Genomic DNA, 24,142 nt, shown 5'->3' with positions numbered 1-24,142 from the left:
CTTTCATATATTAATTTTATAATAAAATATGAGTGAAATGAGTTAGTGAAATGTGAGATTAATTACCAAAAATAGTAAAAATAAAGATGTATTAATTAAAAATTAATATCAATTAATGTGGGACAGAAGAAGGGCTATAAATAGAATATTGTAATAAAAAATCATAACACAAAACCACCCTATCAACCATATCAGTATACAATCTTCTTCATATTTTCTTATGTATTTTAGTCATTTAACAACCGACAATATAAGTAGTTGCAGTCGAGAATGCCAATGACGTGGAAAAGTCAACAATCTTAGAATGACTGAAATTCGTGCCGAAATCACCATTTTATTATTTGTGTATTTACTTTATTACTACTCCCTCCGTCCCAAATAATTCGGGACACTCGGACCCGGCACGGGTTTTAAGAAATCTAATGGAAAGTGAGTTGAAAAAGTTGGTGGGATGCGGGTCCTATTTTAAAGTATTAGTTTTATAATAAAATGTGGGTAAGAATGAGTTAGTGGAATCTGTAGTCCACTATAAAAAATGGTAAAAGTAAAGTGGGACAAATTATGTGGGATGGCTTGAAATGGAATACTGAGTCGAATTATCTAAGACGGAGGGAGTATTCCTTTTAAGCTGCTACGGCTGTTGGACTATTTACAAATAGTCAGATTATTTGTTTTGCACTCAGTGTTTTCTCTATCAGTTGGTTTATTCTTATGGCGAGTTTGCATCATTCTTATAACTTTAGATATTCTTGCAGTATATTAAACCCACCCCAAAAGTTGCTAACAAAATTATGTGTTGACATTAAAATTTTAATGTAGTCGTGTTGACATTTTTAATACACTGTGTTGATGAGTCAGTAGAGTTAGCAACTTAAGAAATTAGCAATTGATCACACCCTCTTAATTTTATAAGGGGGCACTTAATTAACTCTATTATCTTAATTAAATATCCTAATTCTGACTTAAAATAGAAATAGTGCAAGTAGGTTGGGATGGACAGAAAACAAAATGTTGCGAGTAGCATGGGCTAGAGGAAGTAAGGGTGAGAGCATATTATGCATTCGCCAAAGCAAGAAAACGTTCATTTTCTTACATCTTGAAACAAAAATTATATACAAGCACACTTAGGCATAGATGTAAAGATACAAATCACAACCAGTCGATACTTTGTCACTTGCGTATTTCACAGGATGTAACATCTATGGCACGGCCCGAATTCAGCTCATGACGAACACCGAAACATGTAGGGCGAAACCTTGCGCAACACTCTCTGATCACTACCATTGAAACCCACACCGCATCACGAACACTGGTCCACCTCGCCCTCGCCAAACGAACGACTGCAACGACGAATGCCAACCCTAGGATGCAACCTAGGATGAAGAACAAGCCAGAGAAAGGCCCGGGGCCTAATCTTATGTCGTCAGCCGCCTTCTGCGAGGATGCCAACGACGAAGTGCAGTTGGAGTGATGGAGCATGTTCTGCTCCAATGTGTCAACATGTCCACTCTGTGATACTTTTAGTATTGCTTCTGATATATCGATTGCTAATGGAGACCCCTTTTGGAATACCTTATCATGTGCAAACATATACAAAATCAAGAAGAAATTTCGAAAATGTGACTTTTGATTGTCCCAAAAAAAATGATTTAGTCACAAAGTACACTTTTTTCTTAATATACGTATCCAAAGTAAAATATGTCACTTATAATAAGATGGATTGACTAACACTTTCTAACCCAAAAGTATGTACAGTTCTCAATTGTCTTTTGTCAATGACATATTAGTACTCGATAAATTGACTTTGTTTTAAGATTTTAAGACGAGGCCACCTTCACCCGAGCATAAACTCCGCACAAATCTTCAGTTACAAACACGACTTTTCTAAACCTAAGAAACGGGCTTAAATTGAATTCAATGAACGAAGCCAATTTATGGGTGTCGTTAGAGGCAGTCTTAGGACATGCTTAGTACGATGAAATGAAGATAAGAATGAAATGATCATTCATATCTCTGTTCCAACGTTTGGTACGATATTTTTACATGAACCGTTATTCTTTTCGGAATAATCGTCCCCACTAGATTAGGAATAGTCACTGACTCACTCTATATGCTACTAGTCTTTCCTTATCTTCTAAAATTTGTTCTTTGACAAAATTATCTTTTATGGTTTGTCTTTAGTTATCTATGTTCATTCATTCCTAGTTTCAAGTCTTATTTCACCGTCGTTTCTATTTCATCATACCAAGCATGCCCTTAGAGTGAGAAAACTGAAATAAAAAAGGATGAGGAGTTGATATCTTACAAATCCAAAGCCACCTAGTTTGAAACTAGGCCCCGATACAATGTAGCCGTTGCAATACTTGGCGAGGAACACCTTGGCATGTGGCGCGACAAAGAAAGCGGCTTTGATCTCGCCATTATCGAAAAGTCGTGGATACTCATCAATGGAGTTGACAGGCTTGACATTGTTTGGGTTGAAATTTAGGACACTGATAAGATAACGACAGATGAAGGAATTGCCATTGCATCCTACAGCTGCATTGGAATTCCTCAAAAAGTCTATCTCCCTCACAGATGGCTCCAATCTCGGAACGGTCATCATCGTGGTCAGGACAGCCGTGAAACTTGTCCCGACCACGAAAATCACACATATCCACACCGCCAGCACTAGCTTTGTTGTTGAGTTCTTGATGTTCTCTCCTGCGACGAAACACGGAGTTCACTGTTTTAGCATTGAGCTCATCATCGCCACAATACGTCCAATGTACCCATAGTTGGTTACTGACCAGAAACATGAGAACTCATCTCAAAAGATTAAGCATGTTCGAAAACAACTTATTTGGTCTTAAAATTTCACATCTATTTTCTTAGATAACTAATGTTTAACAAATTTCACACCTATTTTCTTAGATAACTAGTGTTTGGCGGAGGAAAAAACTTCGCGGAAAAATAACGAAGAAAAGATAAATGACTATAAAAGATAAAAGAACAATAAAAGATCATCTTAATTGATATTTCTTGAATTAATAACATGAAGGTCTCCTATGTATAATATGTGGAGCTAAAATAATATCCTACCAAAATAAAGTAAATCAAATCATATATTCCCTCCGTCCCAACTAAGTTGAGTCGTTTCCATTTTTGATTAAAACTAAAACATCCGATCATTTTTACTTTATTCTATCACCAACTTTACCCTCTCTTTGTCTTTCTTACTTTATTCATCTTTTCAATACAATTTTTTAATCTCCGCATGACTCAACTTAGTTGGGACGGAGGGAGTAATATCCTAAACATATATAGAAAAGATAGGATTTATCAATAACTAAACTAAATAATAGGGAATGGTGGAGTGGGATACTCAGTATCAGTATTAGTTAGAAAGAGAAAGTGACCTTATTGTTTCCATAAATCGAAATGTGTCATCTTATTTAAAATAAACTAAAACAAATAGTATATCATCTTAGTTGGGATGGAATGAGTAATTCAGTAGGTTGAAGGTTGAATATACTCACTCTGTGACAAGGGTATTATAGTGACTGAGAGCCAGAGAATGGAGCAAATGGTTTGGGGAATAGAGTCGCAAGTGAATTGGTCGTTGCCGGTGGCGAATTCGCTGAACCAGATGACGAATCCGGTGGCCGTGCTGATGGCAGCGAGCTTCAGCCACATCATCTTGGTGAAGGGATACACAGCTATGAATTTGGAGTCTTTAAGGCCGGGTTTCGCCGTCACCACCATCACCAGCCCCGACTCTATGTAAGGCTGCGAAAACTCGGCGTAAACGTACCGATCTGCCATTATTTCTGTGTCACCTACTGCTGCATCCAAGCTCTATTGCAACATAGAAGAAAAACTAAGACTGAAGATTGAATGGAACAGAGTATTTTCTTTTATTATAACAGGGTTCGTTTTCATATGTCTGAATTGACACAAAATTAGTACTCCCCTTATATCTTGCAAAGTTTGTTGCATTTCCCTTTTATATTTGTTTTAGTATTGAATGTATAACTTATTTGCATTCATATTTTATTACTCCCTCCGTACCATAAAAATATGTGCAATTTTCATTTTCGTGCATCCCACAGAAATATATGCATTCCATTTTTGCAAAATTATATCAATTTAATAATAGGTTTTACTATCCCCTAGAACTATTTTAACTATCATTCTTCTTCTCTCTCTTACATTTATTTTACAAGTCTCCTCCTCTCACTTACTTTGCAAATTTTTTCTTAATTCTCGTGCTAATACCCATAATTTTTATGTGATTGAGGGAGTATAAAATTAAAATATAAAAGTACATTCTACCAATTTTCAATCAAAATGGAAATAATTTCTATTTTAAAAAGACTAAGGGATTACTTATATATTTTATTTTTTTTCAAATTCTACGTGTCTTACTTAATTCACTATACACAATATCTTTAGATTTTATACCGAATATCTTTAGATTTTATACCGAAAAAGAAGCAATTCAATTATCTAGAGAAAAAACAAAGGAAGTAATGATCTTTTTTTATGGTTTCGTAAAAAATTTAATGGTCATGCCACTGTGCAATTAGCGTTAACTGTTAAGTTTTTGACAGAACTGTAAAAAAAAGACTACTTCGTCGACATTTTCATTTGTCATGGACTTGCTTTTAAAAAAGTTGAATGTTTTGAATCAAATTCGTATTTTGGTCATATGTTTAGGATAGAATTGATCTTTATTCTTAATTCTCGCGTCATTTCAAATTTTCATTTAAATATGGGATGGAGAGGGTGAAAAAAAATAATAAAATATGAGAAAGAATAAAATATGGGATGGAGAGGGTGAAAAAAATAATAAAATATGAGAAAGAATAAAATAAATATTTATGGCTGAAAAATGAATCCAACAATAAAAAAGGAAATTCAATCACTTGGAAAAGAGAGTAATAGTACCTTGTTGTGAACTTGGGCAACCATTTCATCATAGGACCCATAATAGGGAACTAAAACATAGTGAAGATCATACGGCAGTTTCTTCACCGCCGCTTCGAAAACCTCGATCGAAAATCCGGTGATCCGAGCCGAATTCCGGCCAGTATCGTACATGACCTTCACGAACTGATTAAACGCGCCTCTAGCCGGAACCCCAATCCTCAACGGCCTCTCTCTGCTCCCCAAGCTCCACCCTCTCGGAACCGTACGCTCTCCGCCCGGCCAGAAGATCGAGCTCAGTCCTCTGTCGCCGGAGATGCCCAACTCCGGCGACCACACCGCCACTTCTCTGTAGCTCTTGCCGATCACATTCACAATGTGGAAAACCGGATTTTGCGAGAGGAAGCCGTTTTTGAAGATTAATTTTCCACTCAGGCCTTTGAAATCTTCGCCGGCGCCGGCGCCGGCGAAGATGGCGTCGTAGGCGCGGAGTGCGTAAATGCTCGGTGTTGGATTCTCTTCTGATGGAAAATTGGATTCGAATTTTCTTCTGAATTTGGATTTAAACGCTTTGAGATTGTTGTGATTAGATGAATAATCTGATTTTATAGCAAGAACTCCTTCCATGTTGAGTAAAAGCGATGAATCGGCGGAATCTAGAAGATTCGAGATCTCCTCCGCGACGATCCAGACGAAGCCCTTCTCCATCAATCCCAAAACCCGAGCTCTCTCGAACAAGATCGCAGCGAATTCGAGAGAGCAATGCATGACGACGAAGATCCTCGAGTTGGTGGCGCCGATCATCTTTGTTAGCTCGCTCTCGATGGATGTGGCGGTGGTGGTGTGGGGCTCGATGGAGATGTCGAGGGCGTGGAGAGCGTGGGAGAGGGGGAGGAAGAGGGTTGGGTCTTGGGAGATGGAGATGAGGTTTTTCCAGTGGAAATGGGCGATGAGGGAGGCGATGCATCGGATTTGGTGGACCGCGGGGAGGGTCATCTGGTTGAAGGACGGGGGAGGTTGCGGTGGAGGTGAGGCGGCTGGGGAGAGGGAGATGATGGGTGGTGGGGTTTTGAGGTGGGAGAGGAGTGAGGCTTGTTCAGGGGTTAGGGTTCCAATGATCGTGTTGATGTGTTTGTGGTTTATGAGATCCAGTGCTGCATAAAAAGATTACTGTAAATGACCAGTAATTGAATAGCTCGAATACCTATTATTGACGAAAAATTAAGTGAGTTGACTTGATTGACATTCGTAATTGGTTTTGTAATTCATTTTATGCTCATTTTATTAGTAAGTAGGATTACTTGTATTAAAAAAAATATCCCTATTTTAGGTCCATTTATTAAAATTAGTACTATCTTCATCCATAAAAAATAGTCTTATCTTGCCATTTTAGGATGTCCACGAAAAATAGTCTCATTCCTTAAAATGGAAAGTTTCTATCTGATATTTTTTCCACTTTTTCTCCTTCTCTCTCTTATTTTACCATTTTTTGCATTATAACTCTTCTCATTCTACACCAAGGTGGCGTTCGGTTGCCATAACTAATAATCATGGGACTATCTAGGATTAAGTTGTGGGATTATTTTAGTTGGAGATGGGAGGCTATGACTAATTATCATGAGGACTATCCATCTAGGATTAAGTTGTAGCTATGGTTCAATTTTATGAAACAAACATGATACACATTTAATCATGTAATTTAATCTTAGCAACCGAATACCCCCGAGGTATTAAGTAAATATGGAATGTAAAATGTTGTGCCTAAATGTGTGGTGGTCAAACGATGACTAAAAAATTATGTAAAGGCACAAGTTGTTGCTTATAGTATTATTCATATGTATGTGATCATAACCATTCTATTTCAATTTTAATTTTCGATGTTTTTTAACGGAAAAAAAAAAAGCAGAAATGTCAAATATGCTAGTATCTTAAAATCCGAAATTCCAAATACACTCTGTATGATTGTCATCCTTATATCCTAAACCATGGTAAACACGACATGATACATGCAGCTTCCCTCTAAATAATAATTCACCCGTCTCAATCTACTTAAATATGTACTCATTTCTTGTTAAATACTACGATATTTACGTCCCAAAAAATGTAGGAGTACTATTAAATAGGGTGAAATAGAGGGAGTAATAAATAAATACATATAGTTACGTATGAAAACATAGGAACAATTTACCTAATTCGACTTAAGTCAAATTTTCATCCATAACTTTGAAGACGAGAAAATCGAATTTATTTCCCACCCGAAATATAAGAGTGACGCAAATTCAGTAAATATATCTAAAGTAAAGAATTTCGTACCAGCAGAAGCAGCAAGAGCTGAATTACCATGTAAATCTTTGATGTGCAAAACCAAGTTCAAACAATGGCTCAAATCTTTGGCAGCCATTTCCATGGCTATCTTCTGCTCTTTCCCGATTCTCGTACTCTCATCGATGATTACTCCCACGTTCACATTGGCCCCGTGTGGCAGCAGCTCCGGACATACTGCGGATTTCAACGAACTCGTCGAGTCCACCAACCAGCATGTCAAAAACAGTAAGAGGTGGAGAGTATGCATTCCCGACCAAGGACAAAAATAATTTCCTCCACTTTTGAGGGAAAGTCTTGCAAATTAATGAGAAATTGGAACAACATCCAACCACTTTATTTTGATTCCTCTACCTTAGATTGATTATTTTATTAGTTGAACGAGATTGAATGAATTTTATGTTCAAGGACAAGGAATGGAGACTTATTCAAACTGATTTTATTAATTGGTTGTTTTTGGCTCTTGAGATTAAAAGAAATGGAGGCTTGAACAAATAAAGGGTTATGTCTTATTCATAGCGACTGTCACGCTTCGAGTCTGACGTGGAACTGGAAATTTCATGTAACATGCCATAGTAAATTCACTAGAATAGATGACTTATGAGTAACGAATGCAGTGTATATTACTCCCTCCGTCTCACAAAGATTGACTCACTTTGATCGGGCACGAGTTTTAAGAAATGTTATGAAAAGTGAGTTGAAAAAGTTAGTGGAATGTGAGTCCTATTTTTATATATTAGTTTTATAATAAAATGTGAATAGGAATGAGTTAGTGGAATATGAGGTTCACTACCAAAAATAGTAAAAGTGAAATGGGACAAATTTTGTGTGACAAACGGAAATGAAAAAATGGGACAATCTTTATGGGACGGAGGGAGTAGTATTATTTCCAATACTTACCTGAGGGAGTATCACTATAAGTTGAATTAAATTGTAGTACGGTATTAAAAATTGGATATCAATTGTGTGTGTTGACCTAGATGATAGTATCCTCAACAAAATCAAGAATTCACATTCGTTGAATCAACGTTTGACAAAGATTCAAGATTTTTAATCTTCATATGTTAGCCTGATAAAATCAAGGATTGAAGTTGAATAAGGTTGGATTTGAAGCATGGAACTCTTTGTTGCATGTTAGGGACAAGGAACTTTGGATAAACTAGTTTCATAATTTTAAGTGGGATATGATAAAAACGGATATGAATAGTGTTTAGTACCATGATCAACTTGAAACCCATGGCATATATTGGCACTGGATTTGTGTGGTAAGGGCTATAACAAAGGAGAGAATGGGCAGTGAATGCGCAATCACTTTTTATTGCATCATACGCAAATAAAGTGTTGCAATGCACACATAACTGGCGTTGGTCTTTCGTAACATCATCACAACTTTGTAAAACAAGTGCTGCCAGCAAGAATTATGGTAACAAATTTTTGAAAATCAAAACTATTAGGATATACTTTCATTCAAGCTCTACCACTAGAGGTTCGTCCCTAGGGTATACTCCCACTCAAGCTCTGCCACTAGCTACATGATGCTATTGTGAATTTAGCAAGTGGCTAACCTCGGGCTAACCATCAAGTAACCATAGCCCGGCCATGGATTTTCCAAACATTTATCTTACCCAACATGGAGAGGGACTCTTAAATGAGACACTTAAAACTCACTTCTAATCTAGTAGTATCTATTATAAATGATACTCCATCCGTCCCAGATAATTCGACCCATTATTCAATTTCGGGTCGTCCCACATAATTTGTCCCACTTCACTTTTACCATTTTTGGTAGTGGACCCATATTCCACTAACTCATTCCTACTCACATTTTATTATAAAACTAATACTTTAAAAGTAGGACCCACATCCACCAACTTTTTCAACTCACTTTCCATTAGATTTCTTAAACCCCATGTCGGGTCAAGGTGTCCCAAATTATCTGGGACGGAGGGAGTACAAAGGACCCTTTTATAGATGTGGAAGATTGGGAAATGAAAGGTCACTCAAACTAAAGTTGGAATATGAAAAGACACTAAAAAATACTCCCTCCGTCCCCAAGATAAGTGATTATATTCCTTTTTGGGGTGTCCCACTATAAGTGACTTATTTCCATTTTTAGCAAAAAGTCATCTCTCTTACTTTATTCCCCACCTACTTTATTCTATCTTCTCTCCTCTACTTTTCCCTCTCTCATACTTTACTCTCTCCACTTTAACTTATTTAAATATCATTCCTTAAATTATGTGCCGAAAAGAAGTAAGTCACTTATCTTGGGACGGAGGAAGTATTCAAAATTCTGCTTGTGCTTGCTCCTAATCCGACGAGTTGTTGGGGTTAATTAGTCGGTGTACGAAGCCGGCGACTCACTAGAAATGCTTCTGAAATCACTAACAAAACTGTCGGGTCGCTATGCCTTGCGAACACAATGAGTCGCTGGGTTCGCACTGCTCCACGCAGCCTTCGTTAGACTACTAACTTCTTCATCCGGATTAAACTCTTTTGATGATGAAGAAAATGGTGGTCTTAGAAGCCTATTTGGACATCATCCTAATAAGAAACAAACGATTTGAATCAGGCCCAGTTTTGGATTGATTTCTTGCCATGCATTCTTCGTTTCTCCCATGAAAAATGGTTTAGCCCTATCCAGATTCGCATCATATGCAATTGAACTTCTATTAAGACTTCAAAAGAAACCAACAAAGAAAATCCAAGAGCATAAATATATATCCTAATCTATTTTAATTCAATAATTAATACTCCCTCTGTTCCATTAGAAATGAAATGAAATGGGATGGAGGGAGTATATAATTATTCTCAAATAATCCATTTAAATTATCTTATAATACAATTTTTATATTTTCTACGTATTTTTTATTCTTCTAATTTATAATTGTCATGCATATTTTTTTATGATGATACATAAATCTAAAACCTTTCCATTTCAAAAATTGGAGTCATTTAAATAGTAATATTAGAAAGTAATCCACAATCAGATATACAAATAAATTTATTTACTAAAAAAGTACTAAAACAGATTTTGATTAATACAAGAGAAGAAACATTACTAGAGTAATAAAATAAGTAAAATGTAAAACTTGTGTTGTATTTTTAATTTTTATATTAGGAAATGGTTGCCCGACCCGGCCCGACCAGGCCCGATATTCTCACCATTGTCCTTGTGTTATCTTCTACTCCTCCTCGACTGCTAAACAAAATTTTGGACTGAAGAAAATTCACCAAAAGCAATCGAAAATATGATTGCTTTTCGCGAATTGGAAGTGTAATTCAATCCATAAACCGCATAAAAACTGTGCCTCTTGTTGGATTTGTTAGAATGATTCTTCACTCTCGAAAGTAAGCTCTTCTTTTTGCTTCTTTCACTAATTTGATTTGCTTGTGTGATTTATGCATTTTCAGCTTGCATTATGTGTATTTATGTTGCATACAATAATACAAATACACACTTGTGATTGAATCAAGGGAAATTCGTGTTTGGGAGATGTTTACCGGTCTTTTAAGGGTTCGAGAATGATCCCCTGTTTCTGGTTTTAGTATCACAGTGATTGACAACAAGAAACTTGTTTGTGAATTACTGATGGATGATATGAGTTGAAAAGAATTTGAGGGCATTCTAAACTTATAATGGGGACTTCAAGTTTTGTTCGGGTTATCGAGAAGGCGAGAATTAATCTATGACTTTTCAAATGTAACTAACATATGAGCAAAGAAATTGATGAAGGTGCTGGTTGAATGGATACCGCATTGTGATGCTTGATAATTTTGTGGTTGAATCTTGTGTTTACTTGGGAACTACCTTAGAGTTAGAATTAGGATTATGGACCTTGTCTGAGGACCAGAGGGAAAATCGCGTTAGGGAGATGTTTAATGGTCTTTCAAGGGCTTGAGAATGATCCCCTGTTTCTGGTTTTAGGATCACAAGGACTGGCTTGTGTAGCTTCTTTGAGAATGTCAGCAAGAAACTTGTTTGTTCATGAATTACTAATGAATTATATGAGTTGATAAGGATCTGAGGCCATTCTAAACTCATAATTGGGTCTGTACGAGCAACGAAATGGATGAGGGTGCTGGTTTAATGGACACCATATTATGATGCTTGATCAATTTGTGGTTGGCTCTTGTATTCGGTTCGGAGCTACCTTAGAGTTGGAACTAGAACGATTGACCGTGTCTGAGGACCAGAGGGATGTCACCACGAAACGTGGTTGTTCGTGTATTACCGGTGAATTATATAAGGTGGTGTAAGTCACATTTTTTTGTCAAACTTATCAGCATATTATAAGGTGCGTGTTTGAGTGTTGACCTAGTACTATTATTACAGATGAAAACGTGTGTATGTAATGTTGACCGGCGATGGGCTTCGCAACAACGTTCATCGGGGAGTCTGTTGGAGGTGTTCGTCGGCGGTAAATTAGCAACATTTAAGTATTAGTTCTGCCGATATCACAACCCTATCTCATTAAATTCATTGGCGAATTACTATTTGTGGCACTAAGTCTTTATACACATGGACGGATGCCAAAAATAGTTTTGGTTGAAGCTATACGTACATTGTAAATTTCGAATTTGATATTCAAAATTCTAATTTTAATTACATTTTCTCAGATCATATGGGTTTTTGCACAATAATTCACAAAAAATGCGGACTTTCGTGTGAAACCTCAGACCTAACAGAATGACCAACAACAATATCTTCACAAGTTATATATCCATTCACAGAAGTTACAATTTCAACAATCCCTTCAATTCAACCATTACATAAATATTCAAACATTATACAGCAATGAGGTTTCATAATCCTCAACAAAATCAAGAATTCACAATCGTTGAAACAGCGTTTGACATCCTTTTTCTCTCTCTCATTTGCCTAAGAAACAAAAAATGAATAAAGGATGTGAGCACATAAATTTTTTTTAACATGTTATTCAAATTAAACAACACTAACATGTTAAATTCTCATTCATAAACTAACTAGTAATTAGAAGATCAACCAGCATACACTGTAACGGATAGCAAAACACAATAAATTCCATATTCAGTCAATTGTAAGTAGGGAAGGATTAGGGGGTCAAACCTGTTAGCCATGTTTAGAGTCTAGCAACAACTTCTCATCTCAAAAAGAAGAGTGGCAACGAACTGTAAAGAGAGATTCTGGGAATTGCTTGGTAGAAGCGACAACTAAGGGATTGCACTCAATGAATTCGATTGCAGCTGTTGTGACCATTGAGGGATCACGAGTCCAAAAGAGTTGTCTTAATTTGTAACAGTGCCGTATGCTTAGGAGGCGAAGCATTGGGAGGCTTCCATGTTGAGATATCCATCGCACCAGATCAGTATCTTCAATAACAAGTGTCTCGAGTTTCAAAAAACAATCTGATCCTATCTCCCACTCTGGCCCTTGAAAGGCATAGTGTTCTAACCCAAGTTCCTCGAGATTTGGTAGCAGTGAACCAATGTCATTCATGTGCTTCCATGAACACCCTAAGCCACTCAACCCCAACCTCGTCAAACTTGATGAGAACATTGAAAGAGGAACCATGCACTCATACTTCATCTCAGGGTTAGGCACAGAATAGATAAGCATCTCCAAATTATGGAGTTCTGTTGAGATATAATCCAAGTTACTCAATGGGTTGATATCATCGTCATCATCGCAAGGATTCAACTCCATCTTAATTTCTAATGACACTAAATTAGGGATTCTTTTCAGAATTTCTCTAGTGCAACTCTTTGCACTCACACCAAAAAGACAATAAAGTTTTTCTAGAGTAGCATCAGAATTAGGGGTTGGTAAGTCTCTTCCGTTTACCTCAATGTATTGTAGTTCTTGCATGTCCCATACTTCAACCGGCATGTATGACAAAGCTCCACACTTTTTAATGTTTATATGCTGCTCAATAATCAAGGATTGAAGTTGAATAAGGTTGGATATGGAAGAAGGGAGCTCTTTGTTGCACGTTAGGGCAAGAAACTTTAGACAAACTAGTTTCATAATTTCAAGTGGAATATGGTAAAACCGGACATGAATAGCATTTAGTACCCTAAGCAACTTAAAATCCATGGCATGTATTGGAATTGGATATTCGTGGTAAGGACCATAACAAAGGAGAGAACGGGCAGTGGACGCACAATCACTTTTTATTGCATCATACACTTGTTCGAAGGCAAATAAAGTGTTGCAGTGCGCACACAACCGACGTTGGTCTTTCGTAACATCATCGCAACTTTGTATAACAAGCAAAAAGTTGATCTTACTGGCTTCTTTCTTACACAGGTACTGCCAGCAAGAATGCACGCTTAACTTGTTCTCAGAAAACCAGGAAGTATAATCGCGTTCATGTAGAACAAGATGATACCAATCAGAAAGCACATCCAAGCAGGGGCGGAGCCACGCTGGGCCCAGGGGGGCCCTTGGGCCCCCCACCCATTTTAACTTTTCGTATATATAATATATGTATACAACTATATTCAATTGTTTATTTAGCCTAGCTGGTTACAAGACCCGCCTATTCTATGTGAGGTCCCGTGTTCAATGCTCCCTAGGCACAAAATTTGTTATTTCTATAGCTTTTTTATATATATGTATCTCTTTTATGTTTAATTTCCTTTTACATTATAATATTATATTTATTTTCTTTGATGCTGAAATTTTAATCGATACATATTCATAAAAAAAATACTTTTTATCCCATAAATATGTAAATACTATTCCATATTACTTGTATCGTTAATATTTATCTATCGATTTTGATGATTTTCTCACAACTTGTAATTTTATATAATGAATTTCACACACGTATTTATTATCTCTACAATTTAAGAAAATAATTAATTCAGTTTCTGCTATTCATGTTTTAATTATTTTCACTATTCTTCTTGTTAACGATCCCTTTTGTTGCTTATGTGGCTATGCGACGTCAACTTCTGACAACATTGACACTAAATAAACTCAACAATTATTTATCAGAAATTTGGACCCCCCGTCCATAAATTCCTGGCTCCGCCACTGATCCAAGCATTGATTTATATATTCAAAGAGAGTGTGCATGCTATATGATTCAAAAATTCCTTCCGCATTTATCTGAGGGATGAATTCCTTACTATAGATATCAGTGTAAGAAGGGTAAGCTCCCAAATAGAGAAAGAACATTTTCAAACATTGATCTAAGTATTCATAGCTTGGGAAAAATACCTCTGATATTTGATTGTATGCATCCACAAAGACTGAATTATGTTGTTTATTTGCTACCTCAGTCCAAAATTTTGGTGTCTTGTCTTCTTTGGATAGGAGATCTGCAACTGTGACTATCATAAGTGGAAGACCTTCACATTTTTTGGTTATCTTTTCTCCCAATTCTTCAAGATGGGGAGGGAAACCCACTTCACCAAATACCTTCTCACCAAATAATTTCTTACTTTCTTCTTCATTCAACAGGCGTGCACGTTTATATGGACATTCTTTAAATCTTCGCCGGCAAGATTCTGACTTTTTCTTGTGGCAGGTTATCCATGAATCGTGTATCCCATTTTCATACATCATCCAACACAATGAGACATTTCTTATCCTTCAATCTCTCTTTTAAGAGTCCAACTAATTTCTGGTCATCCTCATTGACTCCTTGGGTAAGCATTTGGTGGCGAGTGCTGGGATCCACTTGAGCAAGAACACATCAAAGGCTTCATTGGATTCACATTTTCTACCCACTTTGAACCATGCTCGAAGCTCGAAATGTTTCTGAATTAATGGATCGTCAAATACTTTTTTAGCAATGGTTGTCTTTCCAACCCCTGCCATTCCAATAACTGAAAAGCCATTCCCTTCATCTTCTCCAAGAAGATAATTGCGAGTATATTCAAAATACTCAGATAATCCAACCATGTTTGAGCTGATTCCACCAAAATCAATCCTTGAGGCAATAGGTTCGCCTTCTTCTTCAGGCATATTCACCACTTCAATATCATACTCCAACTCCATTTCTGTCATCCTCTTGACGAAGCAATCAACACTTGGTTGCAGACTCAGCAGATCTACCGAGAAAGACAAGTGATCTCTCTCACTTTCGAGTTGTGGAAGAATCTGATCATAGAAATGAGATTCCAGTAAATCTTCGAATTCCCATACGGCCTCTTTGATTCGGTCATCCAAAGCGTTCACCTTCGTCCTGATCTTACTGTAGCCGGTGTCGTCCAACTTTAGCAGAACCTTCAGCAAGCGATTCATGGCCTCGTAGGGGGGTCGTAAGACTTGTGTAGAAGAGGCAGGAACCAGTGAAATGCGAGATGATTGAAGAATACATTTAATGGTATTCTTGAGAGAATTCGCAGCGCCATAAGCCGCCATCACCTGAACACAGCAAAATAGTGGCGGCGGCAGAGGTAGGTGGTGAAGACGGAGGAGCTGGTGGTGGCGGAGGTAGGTGGTGATTGGAGAAGATAGAGGGTTTTGAAATTGTGGGATGCAGTTGGAAATCACGACTGAAATATTAATTTTCAATGACTCGATTGGATGGAATCCCATGTTTTGAGGTTGGTTATGGGAATTCTAACATTTTTAATGTTTGATTCTTTATTCACCTGTATCAACATTTGAAAAGATAAAACAAAAATTATTCACCATTTATTAAGGTTAAACAAAATATTATTACAGCAAGATAATGACATTTATCTAGGCTCGATTAATGTGGAGGAATAAGCTTGGAGCCCTTATAAACTCCCCCATCCTTGAAAAACGCTTATCCTAGTCATGGTGTGTAGGACTAGTGAACTAACCATTGAACTTGAGGTAGGCCTTGCAAGAGCACGGCGAGGGCAGCCGTTGCTAAAATCGGGGCATCGATCAGTCGGTCATGGTGAAACTTCGACGGAAGTTTGAGGGTTAGGTTCGATGGCTTGTGAGTGATGAAAGGCCTAAACAAGGAGACATGGTAGACATTTAGTTGGAACTTGGCTGGACTATCTTTCTGAAAATTTATGACACCCCAAACCAAAAATTCAGCATATGTCATCTTATTGCCATTTTATTGTAAATAAAATCAGTACTGCTCCCTCTGTCCCATTAGAAATGAAACGTTTTCCTTTTTAGGTTGTCCCAATAAAAATGAAACGTTTCCTAAAACGGAAAAAACATTCTATCTACTTTTCTTCTCTCTTACTTTACTGTCTCTTCATTAACTCACAAAACACCACTGCATAAAATCTTGTTCCGGAAATCAAATGTTGCATATTTAGTGGGACGGAAGGAGTATAAAATTAGTACTCCCTCCGTCCCATAAAAGTTGAGTCGTATTCCTTTTTAGTCTGTCCCAACAAAGTTGAGTCATTTCCTTTTTTAACTAAAGACAAAACATCTAATCACTCTTATTTTATTCCATCATTTATTTTACTCTCTCTTATCTTTCCTACTTTTTTCATCTCTCCTATTTATTTAACATATATTCTTAATCTCCGTGCCCAAAAGTTTTGTCTCAACTTTTATGGGACAGAGGGAGTAGAATATAAAATACTCGCTTCATCTCGTCTCACTTTGACCGGGCACAAATTTTAAGAAATACTCTTTCTAAGAGTTCCGTTTTTCCACCCACTTTTCTTAACATTTTTTAAAACTCGTGTCGTCCATAAATGGGACTCCTAAAGGCTGACGGAGGAAGTATAATGAAAAATGAATTGATAAAGTTAGTGGAACGAGGGTCATATTTTTATAATAAAATGTGAGTACGAATGAGTAAGTGGTATGTGGTCCACTACCAAAAATAATATTTCATCCGTTCCAAGGTAGATGTCACACTTTCTTTTTAGTTTGTCCCACAAAAGATGTCACATTTCTTCTTATGAAAAAAGTTCTCTCTCCTTCAATTATAATTCTCTCACCACTTAACACACAAAATAACATCTCCTAAAATCTTATGTCATTTTCCAAATGTCACATCTACTTTGGGACGGAGGGAGTAAAGAGTAAAATGAGACAAACTATGTGCAACAGACTGAAACGAAAAAATGAGATAAATCATCTGGGACGGAGGGAATGAATAAAAGTTTGTGTAATTTTATTTTTTTATCAATGGCTATTTTTGTAATAATAATTGTAGTTTTATTTTTTACTCTATCCGTCCCCCAAATTTTGACACGGTTTGATCCGACACAAGTTTTAAGAAATGTAATAGAAAGTGAGTTGAAAAAGTTAGTGGGATATGAGTCCTACTTTTAAAGTATTAGTTTTATAATAAAATGTGGTATTAATGAGTTAGTGGAATATGTAGTCCACTACCAAAAATGGTAAAAAGTGACGTGTGTCAAAATTTGGGGGACGGACCGAAATAGTAAACTGTGTCAAAATTTAGGGGACGAGGGTAGAGGTGCCCACGGTTCAAGAACCGTCGGTTCCGGTTTTGGAAATTGTTGAACCGGAACCGAACCGCGAGGGTGTTTTGCGGTTCCAGTTCCGGTTCCAAAACTGCCTGTTTCGGTTTTGATTCCGAATCGACGGTTTTCCAGCAATTTTTTACGATTTTTAACGGTTCCAAACCGCCAGTTTTGCTGCTATTTTTTGCGGTTCCGGCTTGATTTTACGGTTTTCCGGCGGTTTTTCGCAGTTTCGGTTCGAAAATTTTTGAACATGAACCGAACCACGATTCAAAAATTCGACGGTTTCAGTTCGTGTAAATTTTTATGGTTTCCGTTCAGAACCGTAACCGACGGTTACGGTTTCAGTTTTAACCGGTTCGGTAAACCTTGGGCTGGTCTAGACGAGGGAGTATAACTTAAGAGCATTTCCAGTGGCAATAGGCCAGCCACAGGCTAGCCACTCTCTCTCCCTGCCACGTCATCAACACTAAAATTCCACCTGCCACATCAGCATTTTAATCAAATAGGCTAGCCTAAGGCCAGCCACATGCTAGCCGCAATAAAAATAAATAAAAAACAACTACGTATACGGAATTAAACACAAAATACGGAATTAAATTTACGACACATATACGGGAAAAATTCGTTAATTTTATTTAAATAAAATAAAGTACATTAACTAAAAATCAAAAAAATTACATAATAAAAAAAAATCCGGGCTTCCACAAACGAGCCACCGCCCTACTCTACTCCTCACTAATTTATTAAAAAATACATTAAAAAATGTTAGTATGCCTTGAAAATTATATAATTAAAAAAATTCATAAAATAAATACATAATTATAAAAAACAAAAAAATAGCACTGACCGATCGCTCGCCGATCGGCACGCCACAATGGCGGCCAGCGCTCACCTATTTTTTCGCCGATTTAGCGCTGGCCGATTCCAATAGTTCGACTAGCCAACCGGCTAGCGACGCGAATAGGCTAGCCGGTGGGCTAGCCGCCACTGGAAATGCTCTAATAGAACATGGTTGCTCAACCCGACCCGATCCGATTTCACTCTCTGAACGCATGTTATCTTCTGTTCTTCGACTACGGCTAAACAAAATTTTGGACCGAAGAAAATTTACCAAAAGCAATCGAAAAATGATTGCTTTTCGCGAATTGGAAGTGTAATTCACTCCATAAACCGCTTAAAAACTGCATCGCAGTCTTAGTTGGATTGCTATGGCGTCTTCAATTGCATCTTCAAGTTCAGCAACTGTATATTCATTCCACGGAAAACCAATTTCGCAAAACCTAATTTTATCCCCATTTTCCATATCTTTCCCGCTCCACAAAGCTCGATTGCGCGCCGTGAAGACCAGGTCGGTCGGCGGCGGCGCGGTTGGGAGCAGCCAGGAGCGCGGCGGCGACTTGTTGAGGAAGCCGGTGGCACCTTCCCCTGCTTCGAACGATGAGGAGGATTCGGCGGCGGAGTATTCGGATGATGATGGGAGTGATAGGAAGCGCGGAGATGGTGACACGTGGGTAGATTGGGAGGATCAGATTTTAGAGGACACTGTGCCTCTGGTTGGATTTGTTAGAATGATTCTTCACTCCGGAAAGTAAGCTCTTCTTTTCTTTTAGATTCACTAATTTGATTTGCTTCGCTTCTGTGATTTATGCCTTTCCAGCTTACATTATGTGTATTTCTGTATACAAATACACCTTGTGATTGAATCTTGGGAACTACCTTAGAATTTGAATTAGGATTATGGAACAGAGGGAAATTCGTGTTTCGTAGATGGTTACCGGTCTTTTAAGGGCTTGAGAATGATCCCCTGTTTCTGGTTTTAGTATGTCACACTGATTGGCTCGTATAGCTTCTGTGAGAATGAAAACAAGAAACTTGTTTGTTTGTGAATTACTGATGGATGATATGAGTTGATAAGAATTTGAGGGCATTCTTAGGGTTACCGAGAAGGTGAGAATTAATCTATCGGTTTTCAAATGTAGCATATGAGCAAAGAAATTAATGAAGGTGCTGGTTGAATGGATACCACATTGTGATGCTTGATAATTTTGTGGTTGAATCTTGTATTTACTTGGGAACCACCTTAGAGTTGGAGCTAGGATTATGGACCTTGTCTGAGGACTTCAGGGGAAATCGTGTTTGGGAGATGTTTACTGGTCTTTCAAGGGCTTGAGAATGATCCCCTGATTCTGGTTTTAGGATCACAATGACTGGCTTGTGTAGTTTCTCAGAGAATGCTAGCAAGATTTGAGGCCATTCTAAACTGATAATTGGGTATTCAAGTTTCTTTAGGGTTATGGAGGATTAATCTATTAATTTTCAAATGTAATATATGAGCAAAGAAGTCGATAAGGGTGCTGGTTTAATGGACACCATTTTTTGATTGAATCTTGTATTCGGTTTGGAGCTACCTTAGAGTTGGAACTAGAATGATGGACCGTGTCTGTGGACCAGAGGGATCAGCAAGAAACCTGTTTGTTTGTGGATTACTGGTGTGAGATGGTGTAAGTCACATTTTTGTCAAACTTAACCCCATATGATTTTTCTATTGCAGGTATGAATGTGGCAATAGGTTGAGTCCTGAACATGAGAGAACTATTCTAGAGAGGGTGCTTCCTTATCATCCTGCATATGAAGACAAGATAGGATCTGGAATTGATTACATCACGGTATCTCTCTTACACTATCTGTGATTGAAGCTTTCATACAATGTTGTTAAGTTTATGAAGTTCGTTACTAATAAATTTGAACATTGCTGCATTTTGCATGAGTTTAGAAAAGAGCTACTCTGCTGAAACATCTTCCAAGCAGTGTGTACAAAAAAAATGCCGCCTGCATTCTATACATGCCAATCAGTATTTCGTGACTTATATATGAGCCAATTGTGTGGTTGTTATGCCTTTTTTGTTTCTCTTTTATAAGAAATGCATGGTTACTACTCCCTCCGTCCCAGATAATACGTCCCAGTTTTCCATTTTGGGCCGTCCCATATAATTTGTCCCATTTCACTTTTACCATTTTTAGTAGTGGCCCTCATATTCCACTAACTCATTCCTACTCACATTTTATTATAAAACTAATATATAAAGGTAGGACCCACATTCCACTAACTTTTTCAACCCACTTTTCATTACAATTCTTAAAACCCGTGCCCGGTCAAAGTGACCCGAATCATCCGAGACGGAGGGAGTATTTTTTAAATAGAGATAAAACAACCACACTGACCCACAGGCAGGAAAAGAGCCTAATATCGCAATAACCATAAGTTCGTTACCCATTAATAACTTGCCTACTGAACAAAGGCAGCGGTCCGTCTAAAATTATAAATATCCTTTTATTCTTTTTTCTTCAAATGGTATTAGAATTAGACTGTTGATGATGATGGCTTCTGGGATGTAGTCAGGCGGTTATTCTTCCGCTCAAGTTCTGCAGCTAGTGTCATCTGGAGAAACAAAATAATGGGGAAAAAATTGAACCTTGTAATCTCCCTTCCCGCCTTGACATTTTGGCATGTCGAGGACACCTAGGTTTCAATAGCTCACAACCAAACGCTCTAACAATATCCATTTCCCCAGTTGTCCTTTTATTAGATTCATGGTACCTCTTTCGGGTTCAGCCATTCAGGAGAAGAAATGAAGTAGGAAAATCGGTCCAATTAGGTCATCAAATATCAATACTAGAGGCTATAAGCTTATATCACTGTCGAACACTTTCAGCAAGTGTAAACGTAATACAACCTTTTTACTTTTGTGTAGAGTATTATCATAATGTAATGTTATACCCTGCATCTGTCATGTTTTCGGAAAAAGTTACTAGAGGCAAATTTTTGTTGGCTCAACCAGAAAGTGATACCAAAAATAGCTAGCTTTACTTATAAATTTCGTGAAACGAGATTTTCAAATGTGCCAAGGCCGGTTTTTTATCACATGGATACACACATCAGTTATGCACCTGAAAAGGTTCATTCGCTTAGTTAATTGCTGAAAGTTTCTTATGTTTGAATCTGCTCGACAGATTGGGTACCATCCTACCTTTGAGAGCTCAAGATGTTTATTCATCGTTCGCAAGGATGGAGATTTGGTCGATTTCTCATACTGGAAATGCATAAAGGGCTTGATAAAGAAAAACTACCCTTTATACGCAGACAGCTTTATTCTGAGACATTTTAGGAAGCGTAGGCGCAACGACTGAAGGTAAATTTTTTGCTTAATCATGTCATAGTACTGAGCTGAATAGTTGGATACTGTCAATCTGAATATAGCTGAGTTGAATTATTAATGTTTAAATGGAATAGTAGCTTTGCCTTATCATTATCAGTTTATTAATTGGCAATAAAAGCCAGGCATTTTTCTGTTGTAATTTTAGGATGATGTGTATTCTACATAATTTTGTATTATTTGATTTTGTTTTAAAATGACTGGCTACATTTTGTTGTGTTCCATGATATCCATTAGTATTTTCCTTTGATTCATATTGTTGATATCATATAAATTGTTATTTAATTGGGTAACGCAGATATGCATGAACAAAGAAAAAGAATATTTAATTTAATTTTTTATTATGCATCATTAGAGAATATTTATGAGGCTAAAATTGATTTTATATAGGTAAATTCTGTTTGTCGACCAAAGTTAGGCATCCATATATATTTTTTATATCGTCGTTGATTTTTTTGGAGTACTGGTAAGGATGAGGTTTTGGAAAAGTAAGGTTTTTAGGATAAAGTTTCATTTATTATTTTAATTATAATAAATTTAATTTAGTTTGTGAATTGTGATGATGATTTTTTCAGGAAACGAGGTACTCAACTAAATCAATTTTTTTTATTTTACTATTAACACAAGTATTCAAATATTCTGTTTTGTTAGTTATAAGCAACGCTCTATCCAAAACTATTACTCCATCCATCCGCCATTAAGAGTCTCATTTGAGTTCGGCACGCACTTTAAGAAATATAGAGGAAAGTGGGTGAGATATTGGAATATGGGGTTCATTTTTATATATTAATTTTATAATAGAATGTGAATAGAATGAGTTAGTGGAAACTGACGTGTGCCAATCATTTATAGTAAAAGTGAACCAGAACTCATAATTGCGAACGGACTAAAATGATAAACCGGGACTTCTAATGGCGGATGGAGGGTTATGAAAATAGCAACAAATAAACACAGTAAGTACAAGTATATGAACAATATACATTCTAGCGTTATTCATCAATTACATCCATTCGAAGAATCCGATAACCGCAAATAACAAGGAATAGAAAACTAAAAATAAATAATAATTAAATTATAGTTCGTGTTGTTTGATTCTTCATTTGTTTCTATTTTCTTATTTTCATCCATTAATTTTTTACTTTACTACTGTTGCATAAAATGATAGTACTACAACAATTAAACCATGGTTCAAAATTCAAATCATATGGTCAAAAAAAATTGTTGTTGGGCTATTCATTTGCTTTCATTTTCTTGTTTTCTTCTGTTGCTTTTTTATTTTACTGCTTTTGCATAAAATTAAAATTATTGTTTTTATTTATATAATTTTGTTGTCTTTTATTATTATTTATTTTCTGCAAACAACAAGTGAAACAAAAAGTCAAGTGTGTGGGCTGCAATCTTACGAAAGGTGTACACGTGTCAACTATAAATACAACTCCCATGTAGTATGTGTTATTTTCACCATAAATGGAGATTGCAACTTTCAACACTATTGATCCTTTTTCAGCATATATGAATCACAAAAAAATTATGTGCAATCATCTTATAATAAGATAAAACTTTAATTCTAGTACAAGTTGTACAATTATCTATCTTAATTACACATTAATAATTTCAAAATTATGTTTTTAGTGTATAAAGTGAAATTAGAATCTTCACGATGAGACAGTCTTCCATCATTATTCAATCTTTTCAAAATTAAATTGGACGGTGAAAATGATACTCCTATTTTCATTAATTGGGCCCTTGAGAGGATAACATGGATAAGATATTATATTTCTTCTCGTCTAAGCATTAGTTTTCATTTTCTTTTTTGTATCACGATCGTGTATGTAGTGGTGGAAGGTGATTTAATGGATATACTTTTTAATATAGCATGTGACTTTGTTAGTAGATTTAGTGTGGATATTGACAATTGAATTTCATGTGAGGTCTTTTCTCATGAAGTTATGTGACTTTCTAAAACATAAGTCTAAAGTATTCGATAATTTGAATAATCGAACTCAATCAAATCAAAATATTAAATTCAATAAGAATTTCTTTGAAATTTGGATTTTCTATTGGGCTCAGATTGATAATACATAAAACTTATTTAAATACTACAACTAAATAAATATTTTATGCAAATAATATATTTGTAATGTCCAAAATTTCTGAAATGAGAAAGAATAAAAATCAATAATATATCTTCTTTTTCGAATTTTTTGAATCTTCAAACTTTTTTATTAATTGAATTTTCAATTCGATTCGGATTGAGGTATAAAATTTTAGGATTTTCATATTCGATTTTCAAATATTTAGGACTGTTTCATATTTATGAA

The 24,142-nt window shown here is 36.5% G+C and overlaps 4 protein-coding genes across 4 annotated transcripts; 1 reads left to right on the top strand and 3 right to left on the bottom strand.

Moving 5' to 3' along the window:
- Positions 1-1,037: 1,037 nt before the first annotated feature.
- LOC125202135 (glutamate receptor 2.9-like) lies at positions 1,038-7,501 on the bottom strand. Its single transcript, XM_048100478.2, has 5 exons — positions 7,222-7,501; positions 4,930-6,062; positions 3,519-3,837; positions 2,306-2,703; positions 1,038-1,572 (listed from the first exon to the last, which is right to left on the bottom strand). The coding sequence occupies exons 1-5, from the start codon at positions 7,478-7,480 to the stop codon at positions 1,171-1,173; spliced, it is 2,511 nt and encodes an 836-aa protein (XP_047956435.1). The 5' UTR covers positions 7,481-7,501; the 3' UTR covers positions 1,038-1,170.
- A 4,857-nt stretch (positions 7,502-12,358) lies between these two features.
- LOC148932901 (putative late blight resistance protein homolog R1A-4) lies at positions 12,359-13,330 on the bottom strand. Its single transcript, XM_089066137.1, has one exon. It carries the CDS (start codon positions 13,304-13,306, stop codon positions 12,359-12,361), a length of 948 nt encoding a protein of 315 aa, XP_088922263.1. The 5' UTR covers positions 13,307-13,330.
- A 1,391-nt stretch (positions 13,331-14,721) lies between these two features.
- On the bottom strand, positions 14,722-15,677 carry LOC125189772 (inactive disease susceptibility protein LOV1-like). The gene has a single exon (XM_048087033.2). It carries the CDS (start codon positions 15,584-15,586, stop codon positions 14,837-14,839), a length of 750 nt encoding a protein of 249 aa, XP_047942990.1. The 5' UTR covers positions 15,587-15,677; the 3' UTR covers positions 14,722-14,836.
- A 2,973-nt stretch (positions 15,678-18,650) lies between these two features.
- LOC125215200 (protein DCL, chloroplastic-like) lies at positions 18,651-22,048 on the top strand. The gene is made up of 3 exons (XM_048116551.2): positions 18,651-19,195; positions 20,159-20,273; positions 21,619-22,048. The coding sequence occupies exons 1-3, from the start codon at positions 18,816-18,818 to the stop codon at positions 21,793-21,795; spliced, it is 672 nt and encodes a 223-aa protein (XP_047972508.1). The 5' UTR covers positions 18,651-18,815; the 3' UTR covers positions 21,796-22,048.
- Positions 22,049-24,142: the final 2,094 nt, after the last annotated feature.

Source organism: Salvia hispanica, chromosome 2 (assembly GCF_029641045.1).
Source record: "Salvia hispanica isolate PSC_SH4W2 chromosome 2, Shi_PSC_v1, whole genome shotgun sequence".
Taxonomy (NCBI): domain Eukaryota; kingdom Viridiplantae; phylum Streptophyta; class Magnoliopsida; order Lamiales; family Lamiaceae; genus Salvia; species Salvia hispanica.
The sequence above is the reverse complement of the archived record's forward strand: the minus strand, read 5'-3'. Positions and strand labels throughout refer to the sequence as shown.